Source organism: Bombus flavifrons, chromosome 1, assembly GCF_040668555.2.
Source record: "Bombus flavifrons isolate JBK064 chromosome 1, iyBomFlav1_principal, whole genome shotgun sequence".
NCBI lineage: Eukaryota > Metazoa > Arthropoda > Insecta > Hymenoptera > Apidae > Bombus > Bombus flavifrons.
The window spans coordinates 10,967,423-10,985,562 of NC_138442.1; the positions used below are offsets into that span (position 1 = coordinate 10,967,423).

General features: G+C 44.9%; 1 protein-coding gene across 6 annotated transcripts in view; it reads right to left on the bottom strand.

Annotated features, from left to right (window-relative positions):
- Positions 1–1,099: 1,099 nt before the first annotated feature.
- The window catches only part of klu (zinc finger protein klumpfuss), a 66,430-nt gene continuing 49,389 nt past the window's right edge, over positions 1,100–18,140 (bottom strand). For 5 of the 6 annotated variants that reach the window (XM_069126319.1, XM_069126335.1, XM_069126343.1 and 2 more), the window contains one exon: positions 1,100–4,188. In XM_069126319.1, the coding sequence (XP_068982420.1) occupies positions 2,539–4,188 (1,650 nt within the window). In that variant the 3' untranslated portion in view covers positions 1,100–2,538. The remainder of the gene's footprint in view (positions 4,189–18,140) is intronic. The other variant, XR_011174879.1, reaches the window with a different exon arrangement.

An 18,140-nucleotide genomic window follows, 5' to 3' on the forward strand; every position in this document is an offset into this window, starting at 1 on the left:
TATTCGCGACAACGTTATTTGTGACTCGCTTTGCGATTTTAATTCTAATTATTTCCGATTGTCGCGTATTTCTTTTCAATTTTAATAGAATTTTTCTTTTCTCAGAAATTGTAACAAGCTTTCGATTAAAGCGTCTGTCGACAAAGGGTTCGATAGTCGAGTACACGTTTGTCATCTTTCTCGCGATAGCGAGAACGCAATCCGCCAGTCGAACCAGTGAGTATTTTTTTCGAGGAATCGTCCGCGCCGCAAAATCCCGAACGGTCGAATTAAGACCGCGCTTCGACGAAATACACTAGTTAATGAATTGGTCACCGTGGACCGGCAACGCGAAATGGTCGAAGGCGTTTCGTCCACCTGCTTCGCGAGAGAGCGCCACTTTGGAAGAGAACTCCGACAGGGGACTAGTCCTTCCCTTAAACAGGAGAATATAAGTTCGATCTTGAATTTTTGCAAATTTCGATACTAAATGAATTTACAGTTAGATAACTCGTAGCCCGCGCTCGGTGTTCCTTTTCCTTTACCTCTCTCGCGACCCTTTCGCAAAATTTCTTCGTATAAAAAAATAACTTCCTCTCTTTCTTACGCACGCTTTTCGCAACATTCTCACTCCGAACAGTTTACAATATGAGAATGATGTTAATAATAATAATAATAATAATAATATTAATATTAATATCCATATTAATAATAATAATAATAATAATAATAATAATAATAATAATAATAATAATAAAACGCAATAATAATATTAACGCTACCCACTAATTAACGTTACATCTAAACGCTTTTATTATGCTTTAAGTTTCTTTCTTTCTGCAGGTACGGTTACGTTCGTTCTCTTTCTCTTAGTTTTTATTTCGTTTCCTTCATTTTCCTTCGCACACGAAGAAAAATCGTCGCGTCTCGCGGATCCATCTGCGTCCCTTCTCTCTTCTCGAGACTGAAATCTTCTCGAAAGGCAGCCTCCAAAAGCGCTCGACTGCCTTCCCTTTTCACGCTGTTTTCGCGAGTAACAAACGAATTTTCGATAAATATATAACACGACGCTGTCGACAGGAAGTTCACAACACTCAATAAAGCAACATGTGCACACTACATGCACACACTCACACACACACACATATACACACACATACACACACACACACACTCTCTCCTGTTTTAATAGTCGTTATAATAGCTAACAGTGTCGTTTTCTCAACAACCAAACGATAGTCTCAATTGAGGATTTCGTTTTTGAGTAACAACGTTTGAGTTTTGGAAAGATCGTTGTTGACGAATAAATATTACTTTTACCAGCTTTCCTTGAAACGTCGAATCTATTTTCACGTGTGTCGTACTTCTGAAAGAATCGTTACAAACCATTTAGTTTTATTTTAAAACCATTTTATGAAAAAATAGTTTAAAATAACCGAGAGTTTAAATAATTAATTTATAGCCCAACCAAAAGGGAAACGAGCATGAAATGATTATGGTACCAGATTCAGAAAGAGACAAGTGTTCCATTACTATAAAGATAACGAACATCACCAACGATCTTTTCTTCAACGTACTCAACTCGACCGATATGTAACCATGTAAACGAGGCTTAACAACGGATCGACCGTGAAAATTTGGCACAAGTTTCTCCTCTTTTCGTCTCCTTCCTCGCGAGTATCTCGCGAAACAACGATACACTTCGATGGAAGATTGACATCGCGAGAAGATCGCGAGTATCTTGAACATACCGAAGTTTCTTGAACATACCGTCATGTTTCGAATTTCGAACCTTCGGAGCGCGGATATGCGTGAATTGCGCGTGCAATTCCCGCGGGAATGCTTTCAAATCGTTTCCGTTTCGTGCGCAAGAATATCGACTAAGAGAGACTAACCATCGTTTAATAGTGATCGGTTGTTCGGAGAAATTCCGACGATAAACGATACTCTCGCGGATCAACAGAAAATAGGAAATAAATAAAAAAGTTTGCAATGTCGAAAAGAATCGATCTATTTTACGCGAATAGAAGGATCATTTGACAGTCTGTTAAATTTCCAGATACAAAACGAATATTTCACGCGAGATGACAGTCATTTTCGAAATGATCTCCGAACAGCCAAGTCTTCGATGAACAACAAAGGACTCCGGAAGATGAACGTCGCACGAGTTTCTAGGAGAAACAACGGGGAAGACGAATACCATATAATACTGTTAAAAAACGCGTAAAATTTCAAGACCGATAACGCTATGTATTTCGTTATACGATAACGACGATTTTATGCGAAATGTTAAGAAAATAGCAAAATTCCTAGACAACGAAAAATTTCCTTAATTCTAACCGAATCGTAGGGTCTCGTGAATCGTTGGGCCAATTCCACCCAGACGAATCGATCTTGCCTTCCGTCGTTGTCCTCTGCGATCCTCGTGTCTTGTCATCGTCTCTGTCGAGACCTTGCAACTTCGGCACCGAAACCGTTCGTCGAAGCTGGTCGCTCACCTTCTCGAAATCCGTTTGGAGTCACGGGCGAGAAACGCGGCGGTCATCCACCTGGCCGTCGTCATTCGGCCTTGATCGTTGCCGAAGGGGAGGCTAGCTCCTGCGCAAACGTGGGGCTATCCTCGCCGGCAAGAAGGCCAGGTTCGCTCTTAGGCGTCTGAACGTCAGGAAATCTGGCGTGGGTCCTCAAGTGCCTGGTGATCATGTCTCTGCGACAGGCGGCGTACGCGCACTGCGGACACTTGTATGGTTTCTCGCCTGTGTGCGTCCTCTGATGGGTACTCAGGTGATCCGACCTGCTGAATACCTGGCCGCAAACCTTGCACGTGTACGGTTTGACGCCTGTGTGCAGTCTCATGTGTCTGGTGAGCATGTCCGATCTGGCAAAACTCCTCTTGCATACGTCGCAGAGGTACGCCTTCGCGGACGCGTCCTGAGGACCCTGTCTGCGATGCCTCGAGGCCATGTGCTTGGCGAGACGATCGTGTAAGCTGAACATTTGCCCGCAGACCGGGCAAACGTACGCCACGTCCGCTCCGGGCGGCATCTCCTCCACCACGGGAGATACCTCGAGGTTGTACCTCACGGCGACGCTCTCCTTCGTCGTCGGCGACGCCACGTCGCCTTTTACTACTGGAACGCTCACCGAGCCCCTCGACACGATCCCCGGTGGGAGTAACTGGAGGGCCGGCGGTCTACCGGAAACTGCCGCCGCCGCCGACGCCATTAGACTCTTCATCGACAGATCCAACGGCGACTCTTGAGGACTGGTCGTATCGCTCTCCAAGAAACCGCTTCTCAACGGATGGTTGAAGAAGACGGACGAGGTCGAGAGCGGAGGCTTCTGGTCCCATCCTGGCACCAGGTCCGAGTCCGAGTGACTGCGTCCTCTGAAGATATCCGGCAGGTACTTGGTGTGCATGTAGTGCTCGAAACTATACGACGATAGGGATCCCGGCGTCAACGGCGGCAGAGTGAGAGGAGTTAACGGAGTGAGCGGTGTGAGAGGAGTCAACGGGGATGTCGGCGAGGGTAGCACCATCGGAGGGGTGGTCGATTGGGAACACTGAACGCAGGTGCATCCCGCATATTTGGGCACCGAGGATCTCTGATGAGGCGGGTGAAGCTGATCGTACAGGTGATTGGCGTTGCTGTTTCTGTGATGATGCCTGTGCCGGTGACGATGATGATGCGAGTGATAGTGCGGATGATGAGGATGATGATTCTGCTGTTGTTGGTCGGTGGTGTTGGTCTCGTTCGCGTTCGACTCCTCCTCGGTAGACGTCACTGGCTCCTCGCTCTTCAGCCTCAGGGGTAGCAAACTGATTCCGGACGGTGGATCCGTGGCTGATCTCGAGGACGACCTGGGCGAACCGAACACGTCCTCTTCCTCTTCGGACGCTGGTACGCTTCCCTCGAACTTCAATACTTCACCCTCCGACGGCGAACTCCGGTGTTGCAGAATGTCCAAGACCTGGTCGAGTCGTTTCCTTCTGCGGAGGTTCCGATGGTTCCGGTTCGCAGTCGCCGCTAGGGTGTTATTGTTGGTACAGGAGGGCGGTGGCGGCTTGGCCGGACCCGGGGGCGCGGCTGCAGCGTCCTCCACGGCGCTCTCGGCCATCGTCATCGAGGATGCGCGGCACCCGCCGCCTGGGCCCTTTATGCCGCCTACTACACCCTCGGCTACCACCGTACTGCCTCCCACCTCGTCCTGAAACAACGAAAACCACGCCACTCTTACTTCTCTTTTCCTTCCCTGTAATCTCGGATATTGTTAAATTACAGCCTCCGCGGCGCGCTCATTTCCGATTGCTTATGAGATCGCTCTCGACACCGCGTAATTTCGTGAATCATCCTTTTAGTGCCGGACGCGAACGCGGATCTCCGGCATGCACGCGCTACGCTTACGCGACCTTATCTCGCGGTTATCCGCCCGACGATTCGCCATTACGCGCGTTCAAAGGATCCGCGTCATTAGTCCAGAGTCTCGGACAAGACGGAGAGGAACTTGGCCTTTTACGCCTGTAGTTTCTTGCTTACCGAATGGATGCGACGAACCAGGGACGCGACAAGGGAACAGCAGGACAGTTGAGCTTTCGATCGGCCAACAGGTCGATATCGACCTATGTAACGTAAAACAGAACGCGACGTCCACCGTTCGCGAAAACTCGCGTCGCGGTCGCAATAAATCACGATTAATGTGTCCGCGCTTTTTTTCCGCCGACACGGTACAGGTTGACCGCCCGTCATTGAGCTTCGTGTAGCCATTAAATAAAAGGTGAGACGATCGCGCGATCGATCGATTTCGCTTACCGAGATGGCATCGATGGCACGAATCGAGCGTGGCTGCGCGATCGAATAGACGTGACGCCGCACGTGTCGCTGTGAACGATGACGTTCGATTTCTCGCCTCGAATGACTTTTCGCATATTCATTAAAATTGGAAGACAACTTTGAAAGGGGAACTCGTCGATCGCCAGATCGTTCAAGCGTAGTTGGCTAAGTCGATCGAAACTTGTCGAAGGATAAGAATTCATGTAATTAGACCCCCTTACACGATAACTTAGCAACAAATAATATTAGTCGATTTACAAGTTGCAGATTATAGGTTATAGGCTTGGATTTGACAATTTTACAATCTTATGTCGAGTCAGGTAACCAGATTTATTTGTTTTCTTGTCAAATTTCTTACTGTCATACGAGAAAAATTCATTAGTATCGATAATTTAATAATTTAATAGTTCAATGGTGCAAAACCTAGACTTCGTATAGGTTGTATAACTATCGATTCAAATAATAGAAATTACGTCTCGTTCGGATACGTGAATTCGATATATAAAAATTCACGTCTTCAAAAATATTAAAATTTCGTTCCGACGAATGGAAGATAATTAAAGATGAATGTGATTACGACGAGTAAGCGAAAGTTCCCACGCCGCTTACAGTTCCTTCTGCGGTGTGTTTATTTTAATGGAACCATGCACGGACCAGAGGACTCGTCTTGTTCGATGCGACAACGGCACTTTGTCATAAAACCACGTGCAAGTCGAGAGGTGTATCCAGCGGACTATTTGAAATTTAAATGGCGCGCGAGAGAGACAGACGCTGCGAGCGCATGAATCAACGTGTACAAACGACGAATCGAGCTGAACCCCCCGTTTTTCGGTGTAGGCGACTTTCCGTTTCTGACTGGAGAGAAGTTACAGGGGACCCGTCCAGGGACGCCATAAAACTTGTAATATCGCCTGCCGCGCGTCCACTGCAACCCGCCTATGGCGAAATAATTGATCACCACGAAATCATTGTGATCGTGATATCCAGGATGTTTATCGGCTATTCTACGAAATTAGGTTCTCGGAAAGTCTAGCTATGAAATTAACGAATGATGAGAAAGATAAGTTTACGTACAATACACTGTCATTTGTCATTTCTTTTATTGTCGTACGCCTGTGTCGTTTTTTCTATCACAGAAAAGAGAAACTACGTTATTCGTCAAAATAGTTACTTTCATATGCGCTAATCTCCTCTTAACGACTGTAAAGGACCATTCACAAAGTCTTTTTAAGCCTATACCGTTATCTACAAAGTAAATAACTTTGAAACACGCGCAGAAGCTGCGTCAAAGAGGTTTTTCGCCTCACTGGATCGTCATTCTCGTGAAGCTAATATTTAGACATTGGCTTTCGATCGACAAGAAATACCGCGTAAGCGATCAAGTATTGTAATAAAAGAAATGATTCCTCCGCATATTTTGTATCTTCCATTCGACTACAAACACCTTCTTCGTTGCATGCTGCATCGATACCCGAACGATACAGCAACCTACGTACAACAAGATTCCGGTGAAAAACTAGAGAAAACTCGTAACTCTATAGGTCGTAAGTAACCTCCCTCTTTACCATTCTTTCCATAAACTGAAACGGCTTGAGCCGCGTCGATTACCTAAATTACCTCCAATAAATTAAACAGGGAACGTGAATCGTTGAAATTTCCAATCTCGATTTATTGCGGCGATTATTCGTAAAATATATACCCGGCGACTAACGTGGATGAAACGTGCCGCCCTTTTACGACTCGCGTAACCTGAAGCATGCATCGGCGCGTGAAACCGACGCGTTTGACGTTGGTAGCGCGAAGAAGACGACGGGAATGACGATTTTCCAGCGCAATTAGTCGCATCGGTGGAATAGAAATTCGCGTTCCCGGAAGGCGAGGCCGCGACACAGATGTCCCGGCGAAGACTTTCCAGCGATTCCAGCCTATCACATTCCAGCGCGTACACGCGCGCAGTTACCGCGCAGCTCTTTCAATTCGATTTGAACCACGCGTGCTCCTCTCGCCGCGGCACGAATCCTTTCATGGCGAAGGCGTGCGAATGCCTCGCAGAGTATTAAGCGCGCGGAAAATCAACTCCGCGGAAACTTGCGGCAATGCCCGCTTCAATTACGCAGAAATACTCGACGGCCAACGCTTGCGACACGAGGTGAGGCCGAATGGCCTTCAACTTTACGCCTCCGCGAGGCTTCTTGAATTTCTTTCCGGTAGAAGGATTGAGTGACGAATGGGTGACGTTCGTGAGATCGTGAGATTAATTCGAGTGTGAAAATTGAGGTTGGAAGTTTGGTACAGAATTTTAACGAAGGTATGTGGGTGCAGACGCGGTTAGTTAAGACCGGAATTATCAAATCTGTCGAAATTACCGGTTTCGGATTTTTAGTTCTTGCGATTGATTAAAATGTAATTTGTATATATTTATTGGGTTCCGTATGATCGCTTTAGTTATATAGTTATTTGGGTATGATGTATTCGTGGTAATATATCATTCGCGGCAAATTAGCTAGTAGATTATTTATGAGAAGTAGTTACAAGTGGTAAGAAGTTCTAAAAATAATATTGACCGACTGCTTTTATATAGAATAGGAATGTTAGAGATCGTTAGCTGTAACGTTTAAAAGTATTTTCTAATTTAATTGTTCTTTAAAGTATCCCTTAAACGCTCTTCGAAAAGAGTCGGCCTTTCTTCCCCTGACTACTATTCTCGTTAAAATTTGTCGAAAGAAAAGCACGAATTTAGCGGAAGTATCGAACGAACGGATTAAACAAACACGATGAACCCCTAATTCCTAAAAGGAATCGTCTCGACTAAATCATCTTACATCAGTATATGATAAACAGTCTGCTTGTAATACAATCGTAAACTGCAGTTGAAGAAGATGAATCACACTCGTCCTATTAATAACATACAAACAACCTTGCTCCATAAGACTACATTGTAGCGTAATATACTTTTATCTTTCACATCCGACCACTCAAGTTCATCGGTCAGATATACGCCCCGACCGATGCACGCCGTAATTCCTATCGACGCGATCTCCCTTTATACAGAGGATCGAGCATCGATGCACTTCCATTTTCCATTTCACAGGAAGATATCCGCGATATTCGGTATCGGGCATCGAAAGATCGACGGCGGATAACGAGTCTCACGGCGGTCTTCGGCGTGCCTGTTCTTCCTACCGTGATGATCGTCTTGTTGTTTCCCTGGATCCTCCTTTTTCCCTTCGCTTCGGCCGAGTACGGTCGGTAGAATCTCGCTGAGAGAAAGGGCCCCGATGATCGGTCGTAAAACGTAAAGGGGACTCGTAAACGGAGTGAAAAGATGTCAGAACGTAAAAGCCGAGAACAGGTCCCCGACGAGGAGGTGTGGGCGTGCGTGGCTGCCATCCACTCTTCCCCTTTCCGTTTCTTCGTCTTCTATTTCTTCCTATTTCCTCCTGCTTGCTGCTTCTTCGTGTTCTTCTTATTCCTTTCCTCGTCTGCGTTTCTTTCGACTCTGCCCATCGCGGGACACCGAAGGGTCCTGCTCCGCGTCCAACGATTATATTCCACGCTCGCGAAGCCTGCTCGGCAGAGATCGACGCACGAAACGACAGAGAGTTTCGTGAAACTCGAGAGGTCTGCTCGCGCCACACGTCCACGCGCTTCCTTTCTCTCTCGGAGTATCCTGCCTCTCCGGTACCACATCGTCGAAGGGCATTTAGAATAACTTAATGGTCGGCCAATTTCGTTTTGAGACTGATTCGACTGGACGCGCGTCGGTGTTCGAAGAAATCACCACGGGCGTCGCTTTGCGTCACCGATTACGCAACGCGATCACCGTGTTACGTTAGAGAGAGGAGAAACTTAATCGGCTAGTTAGATTCCTTCGAGTGGCGCATTCGACGCACCTCCGGTGTCTTTGACAATGTATCTCTAAAGAGAATACAGCGTGTAATGGATCTCTAAATAGAAGCGAATACAGAGAGTATTAAGGCAAGGGAGAAGGTAAATATTGGATAAGAAGAAGAAGGAGGAAGAGGAGGAGGAATGTTTGGGGACGATTTGAAGCGAAGTCGGTAAGCCGCGACGCAACTGCGTCACGAGAATTTGCAGGAGGCCCGGGAGAAGATCATGGGTGAAGAATTCCAGCAGGAATGCCCTCGGGGAGGCACCTGTAACCGCGGCTCGACGGGAGAAACAGAACAGGTTGAGACATGGGCGTGGGTGTAGCGCTTGATCTTTCTCTCCCGCTCGATCTGTCCATATACCGGGTGCTCCGCTGCTCCGACGATGGATACGAACAGCTTGCGAATCAATTCAAGCACACGACTATATAAAATGTATATATGAATTTTTCTTTCCTATTTCTGCAATTAAATATTTATATATTCGTGGTTTATATAATCGTGATTTCCTGGTCTTATGATGGTCTTTAATAATTAAGTGGTTCTTCGTTATAATAGCAAAATGTCAGCATGTCACGAGACAGATAATGTCAAACTATCAAAAATAATTTCTATATACATCGGTCCGAGATGAAAGTTTCGAATCAACTTTCATATTGTATAAACTGAGCTTTGAATATATCTTTGTTAAATTATAGAATCGAACGAGGTATTTGTATATCGTTGGGTTAAGGTTAAAACACCAAGGACAATTATATTCATCGAAGAGGGAATTTTATAGGCAACCTTACTCAGCTGGTCGAGCGGTTCGAACAAGACGACAAGACACCTCGTCAAGCAAAACGAAAATCAAAGAAACTTGTTCCGGCGCCCGCATCGAGACACGTTTCTCCCACACCGCAAAGGGAACCCTTCCTATACAACCTGTTGTCGTACATCGTCGAATTAGCTGGAAACAGCTGTAACTTTCCCTTCCATTCCTAATTACCTTCACCGAAACTCACCGCACGATCTACAAGTCATACGTAATAAGTCGATAAATTCGTTCCCTCGCAAATGCTATTTTATTCGTATAAGAATCATTTTATTCGACAAACGTAAGAATAACCAAAGGCAACTGCTTCGTTATTCTGCAGTCGCTAGGTCAGAGTCTCTAGGGCTCTGCGTTTGATCGAAGAACGTAAACGAGAACAGTTCGAATCCATCCCTACGATCGTCCATCCACCGTTCCTCCTTCGGAAGGAAAGAGTGGCCTTAGGGCAGGCAAGCTGGGTTCGGTGGCGGTGGGACTCCGGCAAACTGCTACCAAAAAACCAGACGGGCTACCGAAGAGAAGCCAATCGTTCGTATCTACATAGGCCACGGGTAGAGAAACCCATCGTCGGATTTTGTGTTTCTTCGCAATCAACGTTCACAACCATTGCTCACGATCAATGGGAATTCAGCGAATCAAAGTAAAAGAGAGAAAAAGAGCAACGTTAAAAGTCATGGATCTGGCAGCCAGTTAAGTCGCGCTGTACCACGTTCAATCTCGCTCTCGTTTCCAGGCTATCGATCGTCCGACTTCAGCTGTTCGTCCTCCGAGACGTCAAAGGGGAGTTCCGCTGCTCTATTTTCCGCCGCGAATACGCCCACGGACGCCGCGAAGAGAAAGTGCAGCACACGCGGAAGGGAGAAAAATCTATATGGAAGCAACAGGATCGCTCTTTGATCGTATTCCGCGCGCGTTTTCTCCTCTTTTATACCACCTCCTCTGCCTCCTGCTCGCTCTTCCTTTTTCCCTTCCTTTTCCCTTTCCACAGCGGATCATCCTCTTTCACCGTGGACAGGGAAAGGGCAAGGAGAAAGAGCAAGATATACCTCGTCACGAATACGCTGCTGCTGTTGGTCGCGGCGTACGCGAGACTCGGTGTCGTGCGACAGATTTTATCGTTGCTGGAAAATTACGGGTTATCGGCGTGGTGATTAATAGCCCCCCTTCGTATATCGGACGGTAATTAAACGCGTGGTAATTTGTGCGCCGCGAAAGGGAACGCGCGCCGCTCGGTTGACAGGCCAACTAGGGTTGATTTAAGGAGCTATACGACGAACCTATCTCCTCTCCCTCCGTACGTACATCGTACACGCACGGCACCAACACATTCGCGGATTCAGTCTCGATCTACCTCCCAGTTTTCCTACCTTCCTGTACGCCTCCTATAAGACGCCAGGACATTTGATCGGCACAAAAGGGTTGCATCCAAGAAGCGTCCTCTCCTTCTTTTCTCGTACTATAACGCGTTTCGATCGTTAAGGACTCGAAAACTCTGTCGCGAGCTCGCGACAAGTACTTTGCTTGCTTTTTAATCGCGACTACCATCGGCCAATAAATAACGTCCGGCTCGTCGCCGTTCCCGGGAGATGCAAAAACCGACTATCATACTTAACGTCACCCGGGAATGGTTGTAAGCATTTTATAAGGCTCGTAGATCGCCAAGTACGCGCTCTTCTCCAGTGCCTCTTTTCGCGAACGATATATCCCCAAGCGAGGCCGCGAGAAGACGAGGCTTCTTTTCCACGAAAACCTGTCTCTGGTCCTTTTTCTCCGACACCGGAACGACGACTTCCACGACGATCAACGGCTTGATCCAGAAAATCCACGCACTGCACCGGTTGCGGTCTGCGTGAGCGCAAGAGGATGGTGTCTCTAAGCCGCTCGATGAGTTCTGGTTCGATTTTATGCGCGCGACACGTCGTCACGCCGCGGTAAGGTTATTAATTATCCTCATGCCCGCGCTTTGCTCTCGCGGATAGCGAAATTAATTTATTCGCCCTGTAGCGACGATCGACTCGATGGGGTAACAGCGATTATCGAAGCGCTCGATCTCCAGTTCTGCCTCGTTTAACTCTTTCGCTGCGTACAACTTGAAGATAATGGATAGATGGCTTTGTTCGAAGTTGATACTTTACAAATCTTACTTTTATATCTTAGATTTATCAAAGTAGAAACAGATCACTACGTTGATGTTTGCGATGAATTACGATGAAATATTCGTTACGAATTACGACTTGGATTTACCAAATTTCACCTTCGATTCTCCAAACTGAAGATCTTTGAATGCAGATTACACATATATACGTATCGTTTGCATAAATCGTATCAGGCACTGCATCAACGATTGATTAAATCGAGATATCGGAAGAATTTAAGAGGTTGGTCAAGAAACATTTGTACGTTCAATTAAATGTTGTCCAAGTGAAAGTTGCGTCGCGAGTACACGCAAAAATATAATACATTGAGATGTTTCGATAATTTACATTTTAATATTTTTTTTTTATAAAAGCGAGCTGCAACAATATGATTTGCAACGATTCATCTATGAATTCGATCCTCTATTGTCGCGGTAGCCACGATTACAAGTCGATATAGCACCGACCTCCTCTTGCGATCTAGTTAGCGCGATCCATCGATCCGATTGGCGTGTAATCGGTTGACCGGTGCCGTTCTAAAGGGACGCTGGGAATTCGCTGAATCACTGGAGCATCGGGACGACTCGATGATAACGGGCGATGCCCTTCGCCTCTGCCTGTTGACGCTCCAAATGACTAGCCGACGTTATCCGTCGCTTAATAAGACGTCAATTCTCCTCTGCTCCCTTTAGTGACGCGACAACTTCTCGTCGCTCTTCTCTTCGTCTTCTTGTTACCCTTCAGATTCGCGACGATTCACGTACGAAGTTGAATTTCTATGAAAACCGGTTGTATATGGAGCATTTTGAAGTTGCAAGTTAGCGATAACCACAAACATTATATCCGTGGATGGAGCGGAATTATCGACGAAGAAAAAGGATGAAAGGAATCGAAGATTTTTAACTTGCAACTCTTTGGATTTTAAGTTAGATTTCTGTAAAATCAGTTGATTTTAATTGCTACGAACCGAAGTAATTTAAGATTATACGATTCAAGCCTAATCGTTGCACGTTAGCTATTAAAGTCGAAGGGTATTTTTATCGACCATCGATCGAACCACATCGCTCGCGGTATCACGCTGAAATCGATGCGTTTAGAAGAGGAAGCGGCATATAGAAGCGTGTGTTGCAAACAATACGAGAACTTTCTTTTCTAAAACCAACAACGAGAAACGACCAATATCAAAGAACAATGTTTACGATACTTGCTTCTCTTCGAACAGTTCACTTTCCTCGCGCGCTTCGCTTTCTTTTGCGCTGGTTTAAAAATATTATAAAAGAACCTGGACTTTTTGCCGTCTTTTACGACTCTCTTTTATAGCTTGTTTAACTCGCGCTCTGCTTAAGAGCAGACGATAAAACATCGGCAAAACGAAAACTCGTCCATCTAATTTGAAAAGGAAAAAATACCGATCTTTATAATAAACGACTACGCAGCGCAATTTCTAATTCTATTAAAACAAACTCGGACCCATTCGAACGCATTACACGAAATAATTTTCCTGTAATCTATCGAAAGCTGTTCGCGTTTCCCGGTATAGTGTTCGGGCCCCTTCTAAATCGATCCATTTACCCGATCCCGACTGTTATTAACTTATCTCCATTTCCGCTGCTCGTTTTCTTCCCCTTAACCTCTTCGAGTAACCGTTGGCTTGTGCGCGTGCACCGATCCTTCGCGCGTTAATATTTAACGCGTCATTTCGTTCGCCGCCATCGGCAAGATAGACGAGCCTGCGTAAACGCGTTCTTATTTAAATACCGACACGCTGAACCGCCACGTAATTATTTAACCGGCGCTCCCTGCCATTAGAGCGAACCATCGTACGAAGATGGAAGACGCGCGAACGTCAGCCATGCGGCGCCGCCATTTGAAAACCCGCGCGCTACTCTCCAAAGCGATCGTTATCGAACTCGGTGGAATCCCTTCGACGGTCGTTACGAACTGGGATTGACATCCGCAGCGCGCCACGCTGCTACCTACGCTCTCCTCTCCCTCCATTTCTCTCTGGTAATTAAACTCTCCCGCGATTTTCCCGTCAACTTTTTACGCTTCGCACCTTTCCAACCCTCCTCGCGTCTCCGCGTCGCCGACTTCGACGTCCGACTTCTCGCACGGGCAGCCGTGAAACCAGCGAACGATCATTAGCGATCCGCCACTCGACCGGAGAATCTAAAAAGGAGCCGGCGAGAAGCAGCAGCTGAGAGACCTCGCGTCCTTCGAACAGCCAACGATTCACCTGTACCGGCTGCGAGAACGTTTCATGCGGGTGGATTTCAGGTCTTCAGGCTTCAGCGAAGCCTTGGAATGTTCAAGCCCTCGGATTCTCCGGATCATATTCTCTGTTCTCCATGGGAATTGTATTGGTGAGAGATAGAAGTTCTCCTACGATGCGATGACCTCGTGCAAATTTCCCTCTTGTTACTTTTGATTTATCGTTCTTTCTCGCGTAGATACTTCTCGTCCTAATAACAACGTATTGTGATTTTGATTCGTTGCTCTTTATCGTTATTTCATGGAGAATCTCGCGGATAGGTTTCCCAATTACTCGAAATTCAGTTTATTCAATGAATTCTATCGTTGTTTGATGAACGTGATGTGTTTTCAATGATCGTTCACTTTCAGCGAAGACGTGTATCTTCGAAGGCTGTTGCTCACAAGCTTTTAGTTTCCGAAGAGTCCAAAAACGGCTGCGTGTGATGTATCCAGGCCACGAACGTGTCTTAGCATTTTAAACACTTCGTCGATGTTAATGCGTGACATAAGAAACAATCCCGTAAAGAGATAATCTACCATTGTCTGTCATCGTTATTTAACATACGTCTCTCCTTTACTTTCAGCCACATAAATCTAACAAAGTAACGAACCTACGATTGCAACGTTTAACAGTATTGAATTAAAATAATTAACTCGAGGCTTCTAAGAACAATGTATCGCTCTGTACATTTGTAACGATCGAAAATTAACAGAAACATCAAGGAATGGAAATTAACGAAAGAAAAATAGATGTTAGAAGAAGCATCTCCTTTGTTAACAGAGCGTGGGGCCAGCGTGGTTCGCTGGTCGCAAACAAATAGCTGGTTCGTTTAACATTTGCTCCTGGTTGCCTATTTGCTCTCGATTCTTTGCGTCACGCCAGGCTAGAGGCATTCCACGAACTAATAACATTGACCGCGTAACAAGCAGCGTCGTTTGCAAGCGTTTACTTCGAGCAACGACGTTTGATAATGCGACCACGCTCGTAAAATCTTCTCCGCGTGCAGATAACGCCGGCTGTAATAACTGGAACGCGAAACCCTTGCTCTTCTGTCTCCGTCCCACCGGTTCGCGATGGAAATTCCTGAATCCCGTCACTCCACGCGAAAACCTCGTATTTTATCGAGATCGTTGGAAAATCCTGCGTCGCGATTCGCAGACAAGGGAAAAGCTCTCATACGATGAGTAAGATATTTTTGCACGGGGTTATATTCGATGAAACATATTTCTCGCGTATAATATTCTGTAACGCGGCTACCACTGGTAAAATATGAGATTCGACAAGTATCCTGGCAGTATTTTTAGTTGCAGCGAAACATTTTTACGAAGATATTTCTTTACGTCTGTTAAGAGCCACGCATCTTTGTGACCGACTTTTCGTTTCAATAAATGAGAAGATTTTTTATGTTTTGAGTGGAGTTCTGGTACGAGATTGAAACGATGCGAATCAATAACTATTCTTGGAAGAAAATTTGGTTCCTCGACTTAAGTTTGTGATGGAAGTAAAAAAAAGCATCAAGGGATGTTGTAGGAATGGTCACAATTCTCTACATTATATCAAAATTTTCCATATTCTTCTTATTTATTTTATTTTAATTATTTTAATTTACACGTCTATACCTACAAATTACGTAAGTGTAATTTTGTTACATATCGTAATATTGTTTCTGCGTATGGGTAATGTATCAATGTGGTAATATTTGTATTTGATCGAGTGTCCCTTTTAAAAAATTGAAATTCTTGATTAACATTAGCACGTATATATAATGTACTAAAGTGTCCATAGCAAACTAATAAGTAGGTAATGTATAAAGTATACGATAAACTCACAAAATAAAACTTGGCGAGTTCCCTTACACACTGTACAATTTTCCACAAATATCGTCGTAGTGCAACGAACCAACTTCAGCCAGTAAAAAATCTCTTCGTAAACTAATCATTTTTCATGGGACGTTTGAAAGTGGTTGCCAGAATGCGGAGGATTTGTTGCGCAAAGGTGTCTTCGAGCCGCATTGGAAGAAGCATGGCACCGCAGTGCAGCAGAACTGCAGATTCACGGAATACGGATGCACACCGTAACGCTTGTAACGGCGACCTTAGCTTCTGCTGCATGCCAGTACCAGAAAACCAGAGGAAAATCGAGAAAAATCAAGAGAAAGCTAGTTAAAATCTTGATGGACGGGAGGGAATGGACCGAGGAAAGCGGCCGTACAGCCTGCAGCTACGTCGACGATGATAACTAAAAAGTGAAATAAGCTCGGCGTAACATGTCTACACGGTCGTGAAGTAAAAAACCTGTATCGACGTTCGATGTTCGACTTCGTTGAGAAGGAAGTGTCCATAAAGTATTCATAAAGCGTTCAACGATGCAGAGAAATGAAGTTTAACTCCGAAGTTTTTCTGTTGAATGATCTTCGCGAAGAACTGGAATGTCAGAGATTGATGCAAGTTTTCATCATAAACGTGATGGTTTAAATTAATATATAACACGAAAAATGTAATTACTACCGGTTTGTAATTACCGCTTGAATTGAAAGTTTGTGTGCCATAAATTTCTATATTAAATACTGAATTTGTACATTTATCAACGTGTGCACCATTTATAGAATCGCACGAGAGATAGTAGATTAGCACAAAAAAAAATTTTTCTTTGCAAGATGTGAATTGATTTTCGTTGTTTGATACCAGAGAAAGAAATTCATACATTCGATATTAGAGTAAGAATTTCATCGATTGTATTTCTCTAATCGATCCTGCTGGCTAGATTATTAGCTTTTCTATTGTATTTCGCTATACATGTACTACTGATCATCCCCTTAATAATCCAAATTAGTTATCATATGCGACTATCTATCTGAATACTTTTAAACGAAGAATTACGTGTCACGCCATGCATCGAAAGAATCTGGCGAGAAACGTTATCGCGTAATTGCGGGTTAATTCGAGGCTGGCCGAAGCGTGGGCAATTCCTCGAGACACGTCTGCAAAGTTTGTCGCCGGACCACGCTTTTGCACGCAACATCTTCTCTGAACAAGATACATACTTCGTAGTTTCTTTCGTGTACCTCCGTTTACCTCCTAGAATCACCGTATACTGTACAACTGACGTGGATTCTTTCGACGATCGTTTCTTTCTTTGGCACGAACTGTCGAAGCACGGAAAACTGTGGATCGGCGCAAGAAACGCGAGAAAGTACTCAGGAACGCGGTACAAAAATCGTTAATAACGATGAAGAAAAAGGTAAGGAAAAGTAACGCGGTGTGGTTAACTATTTAGTTACTATACCGTTAGACAACGTTCATTTATTATCCAGCCATTCTATCTCCCTTTCTCGCGTTTCGTTATTCGCTGTCTTCCTGCAATTTCCCCGAACCGTTACCGATAAATGACTGATTTAAGTTAATTCCAGCGTAACATTAGGCTAATAACTTATCCGCGACGTATCCGTGATCAGTCGCGCAAGACAGAAACCATTCCTCGTAAATTAGAATAATAACAGCCGCGAGGGAAAGAAACGGCGGAAAAGGTGAAATGTAATCTATGGGACGGAAGCGCACCGGTTTAAATATGTTTCGATGTATTTGATCAGGTTAATGTAGAGTTCAGGTGTTGCTACGTGGCCGTAGAACGCGCGTTACTCCATAGCTATACATCTACATGTCCCTCTGGAACTTTGTTCGATGGTAGATTGGAATAATGGATGGAGAAAATCGTGCTACGCGTGTTTTATGTGACTTTGATTTTGAGTTACGACCGCTTTTAGTGCTACGATAATTTTCACTTTCGACTAATTAGTCGTTTAAACGTCATGCATGATTTTACCACGCTCGAGATAGCGACTTTGCGGCGCTATTGACAAACGTCGCTTGCATTCTGCACACTTTTCTTGGAGAATTCGTTCGGGCTTTCGGTTCAAGTAACTTTGCTTCGACCTCGTGTTCATGCCAATCCGATTGATTAAGTCGAAGCTGTTTGACTTTAATTACCTAGAAATAAATACCGAAAATGTTGCAACAAACCGGAAACTAGAATTACGGTACTTGTCAATTGTTCTTCCTCTGTTTCCAAATCGAGGATTAGTTGAAAAAACCTTGGTTTCGCTTGAAATCGGAAACGGTATTTCAAGTGGATGAAACGTACAATTTCAAGTTACATATATACGTATATAATCAGTCCGAACGAGACTCGAGAAACTCAAAACAAGTAGGCGATACTCGACGTTTATAAACGATCGAA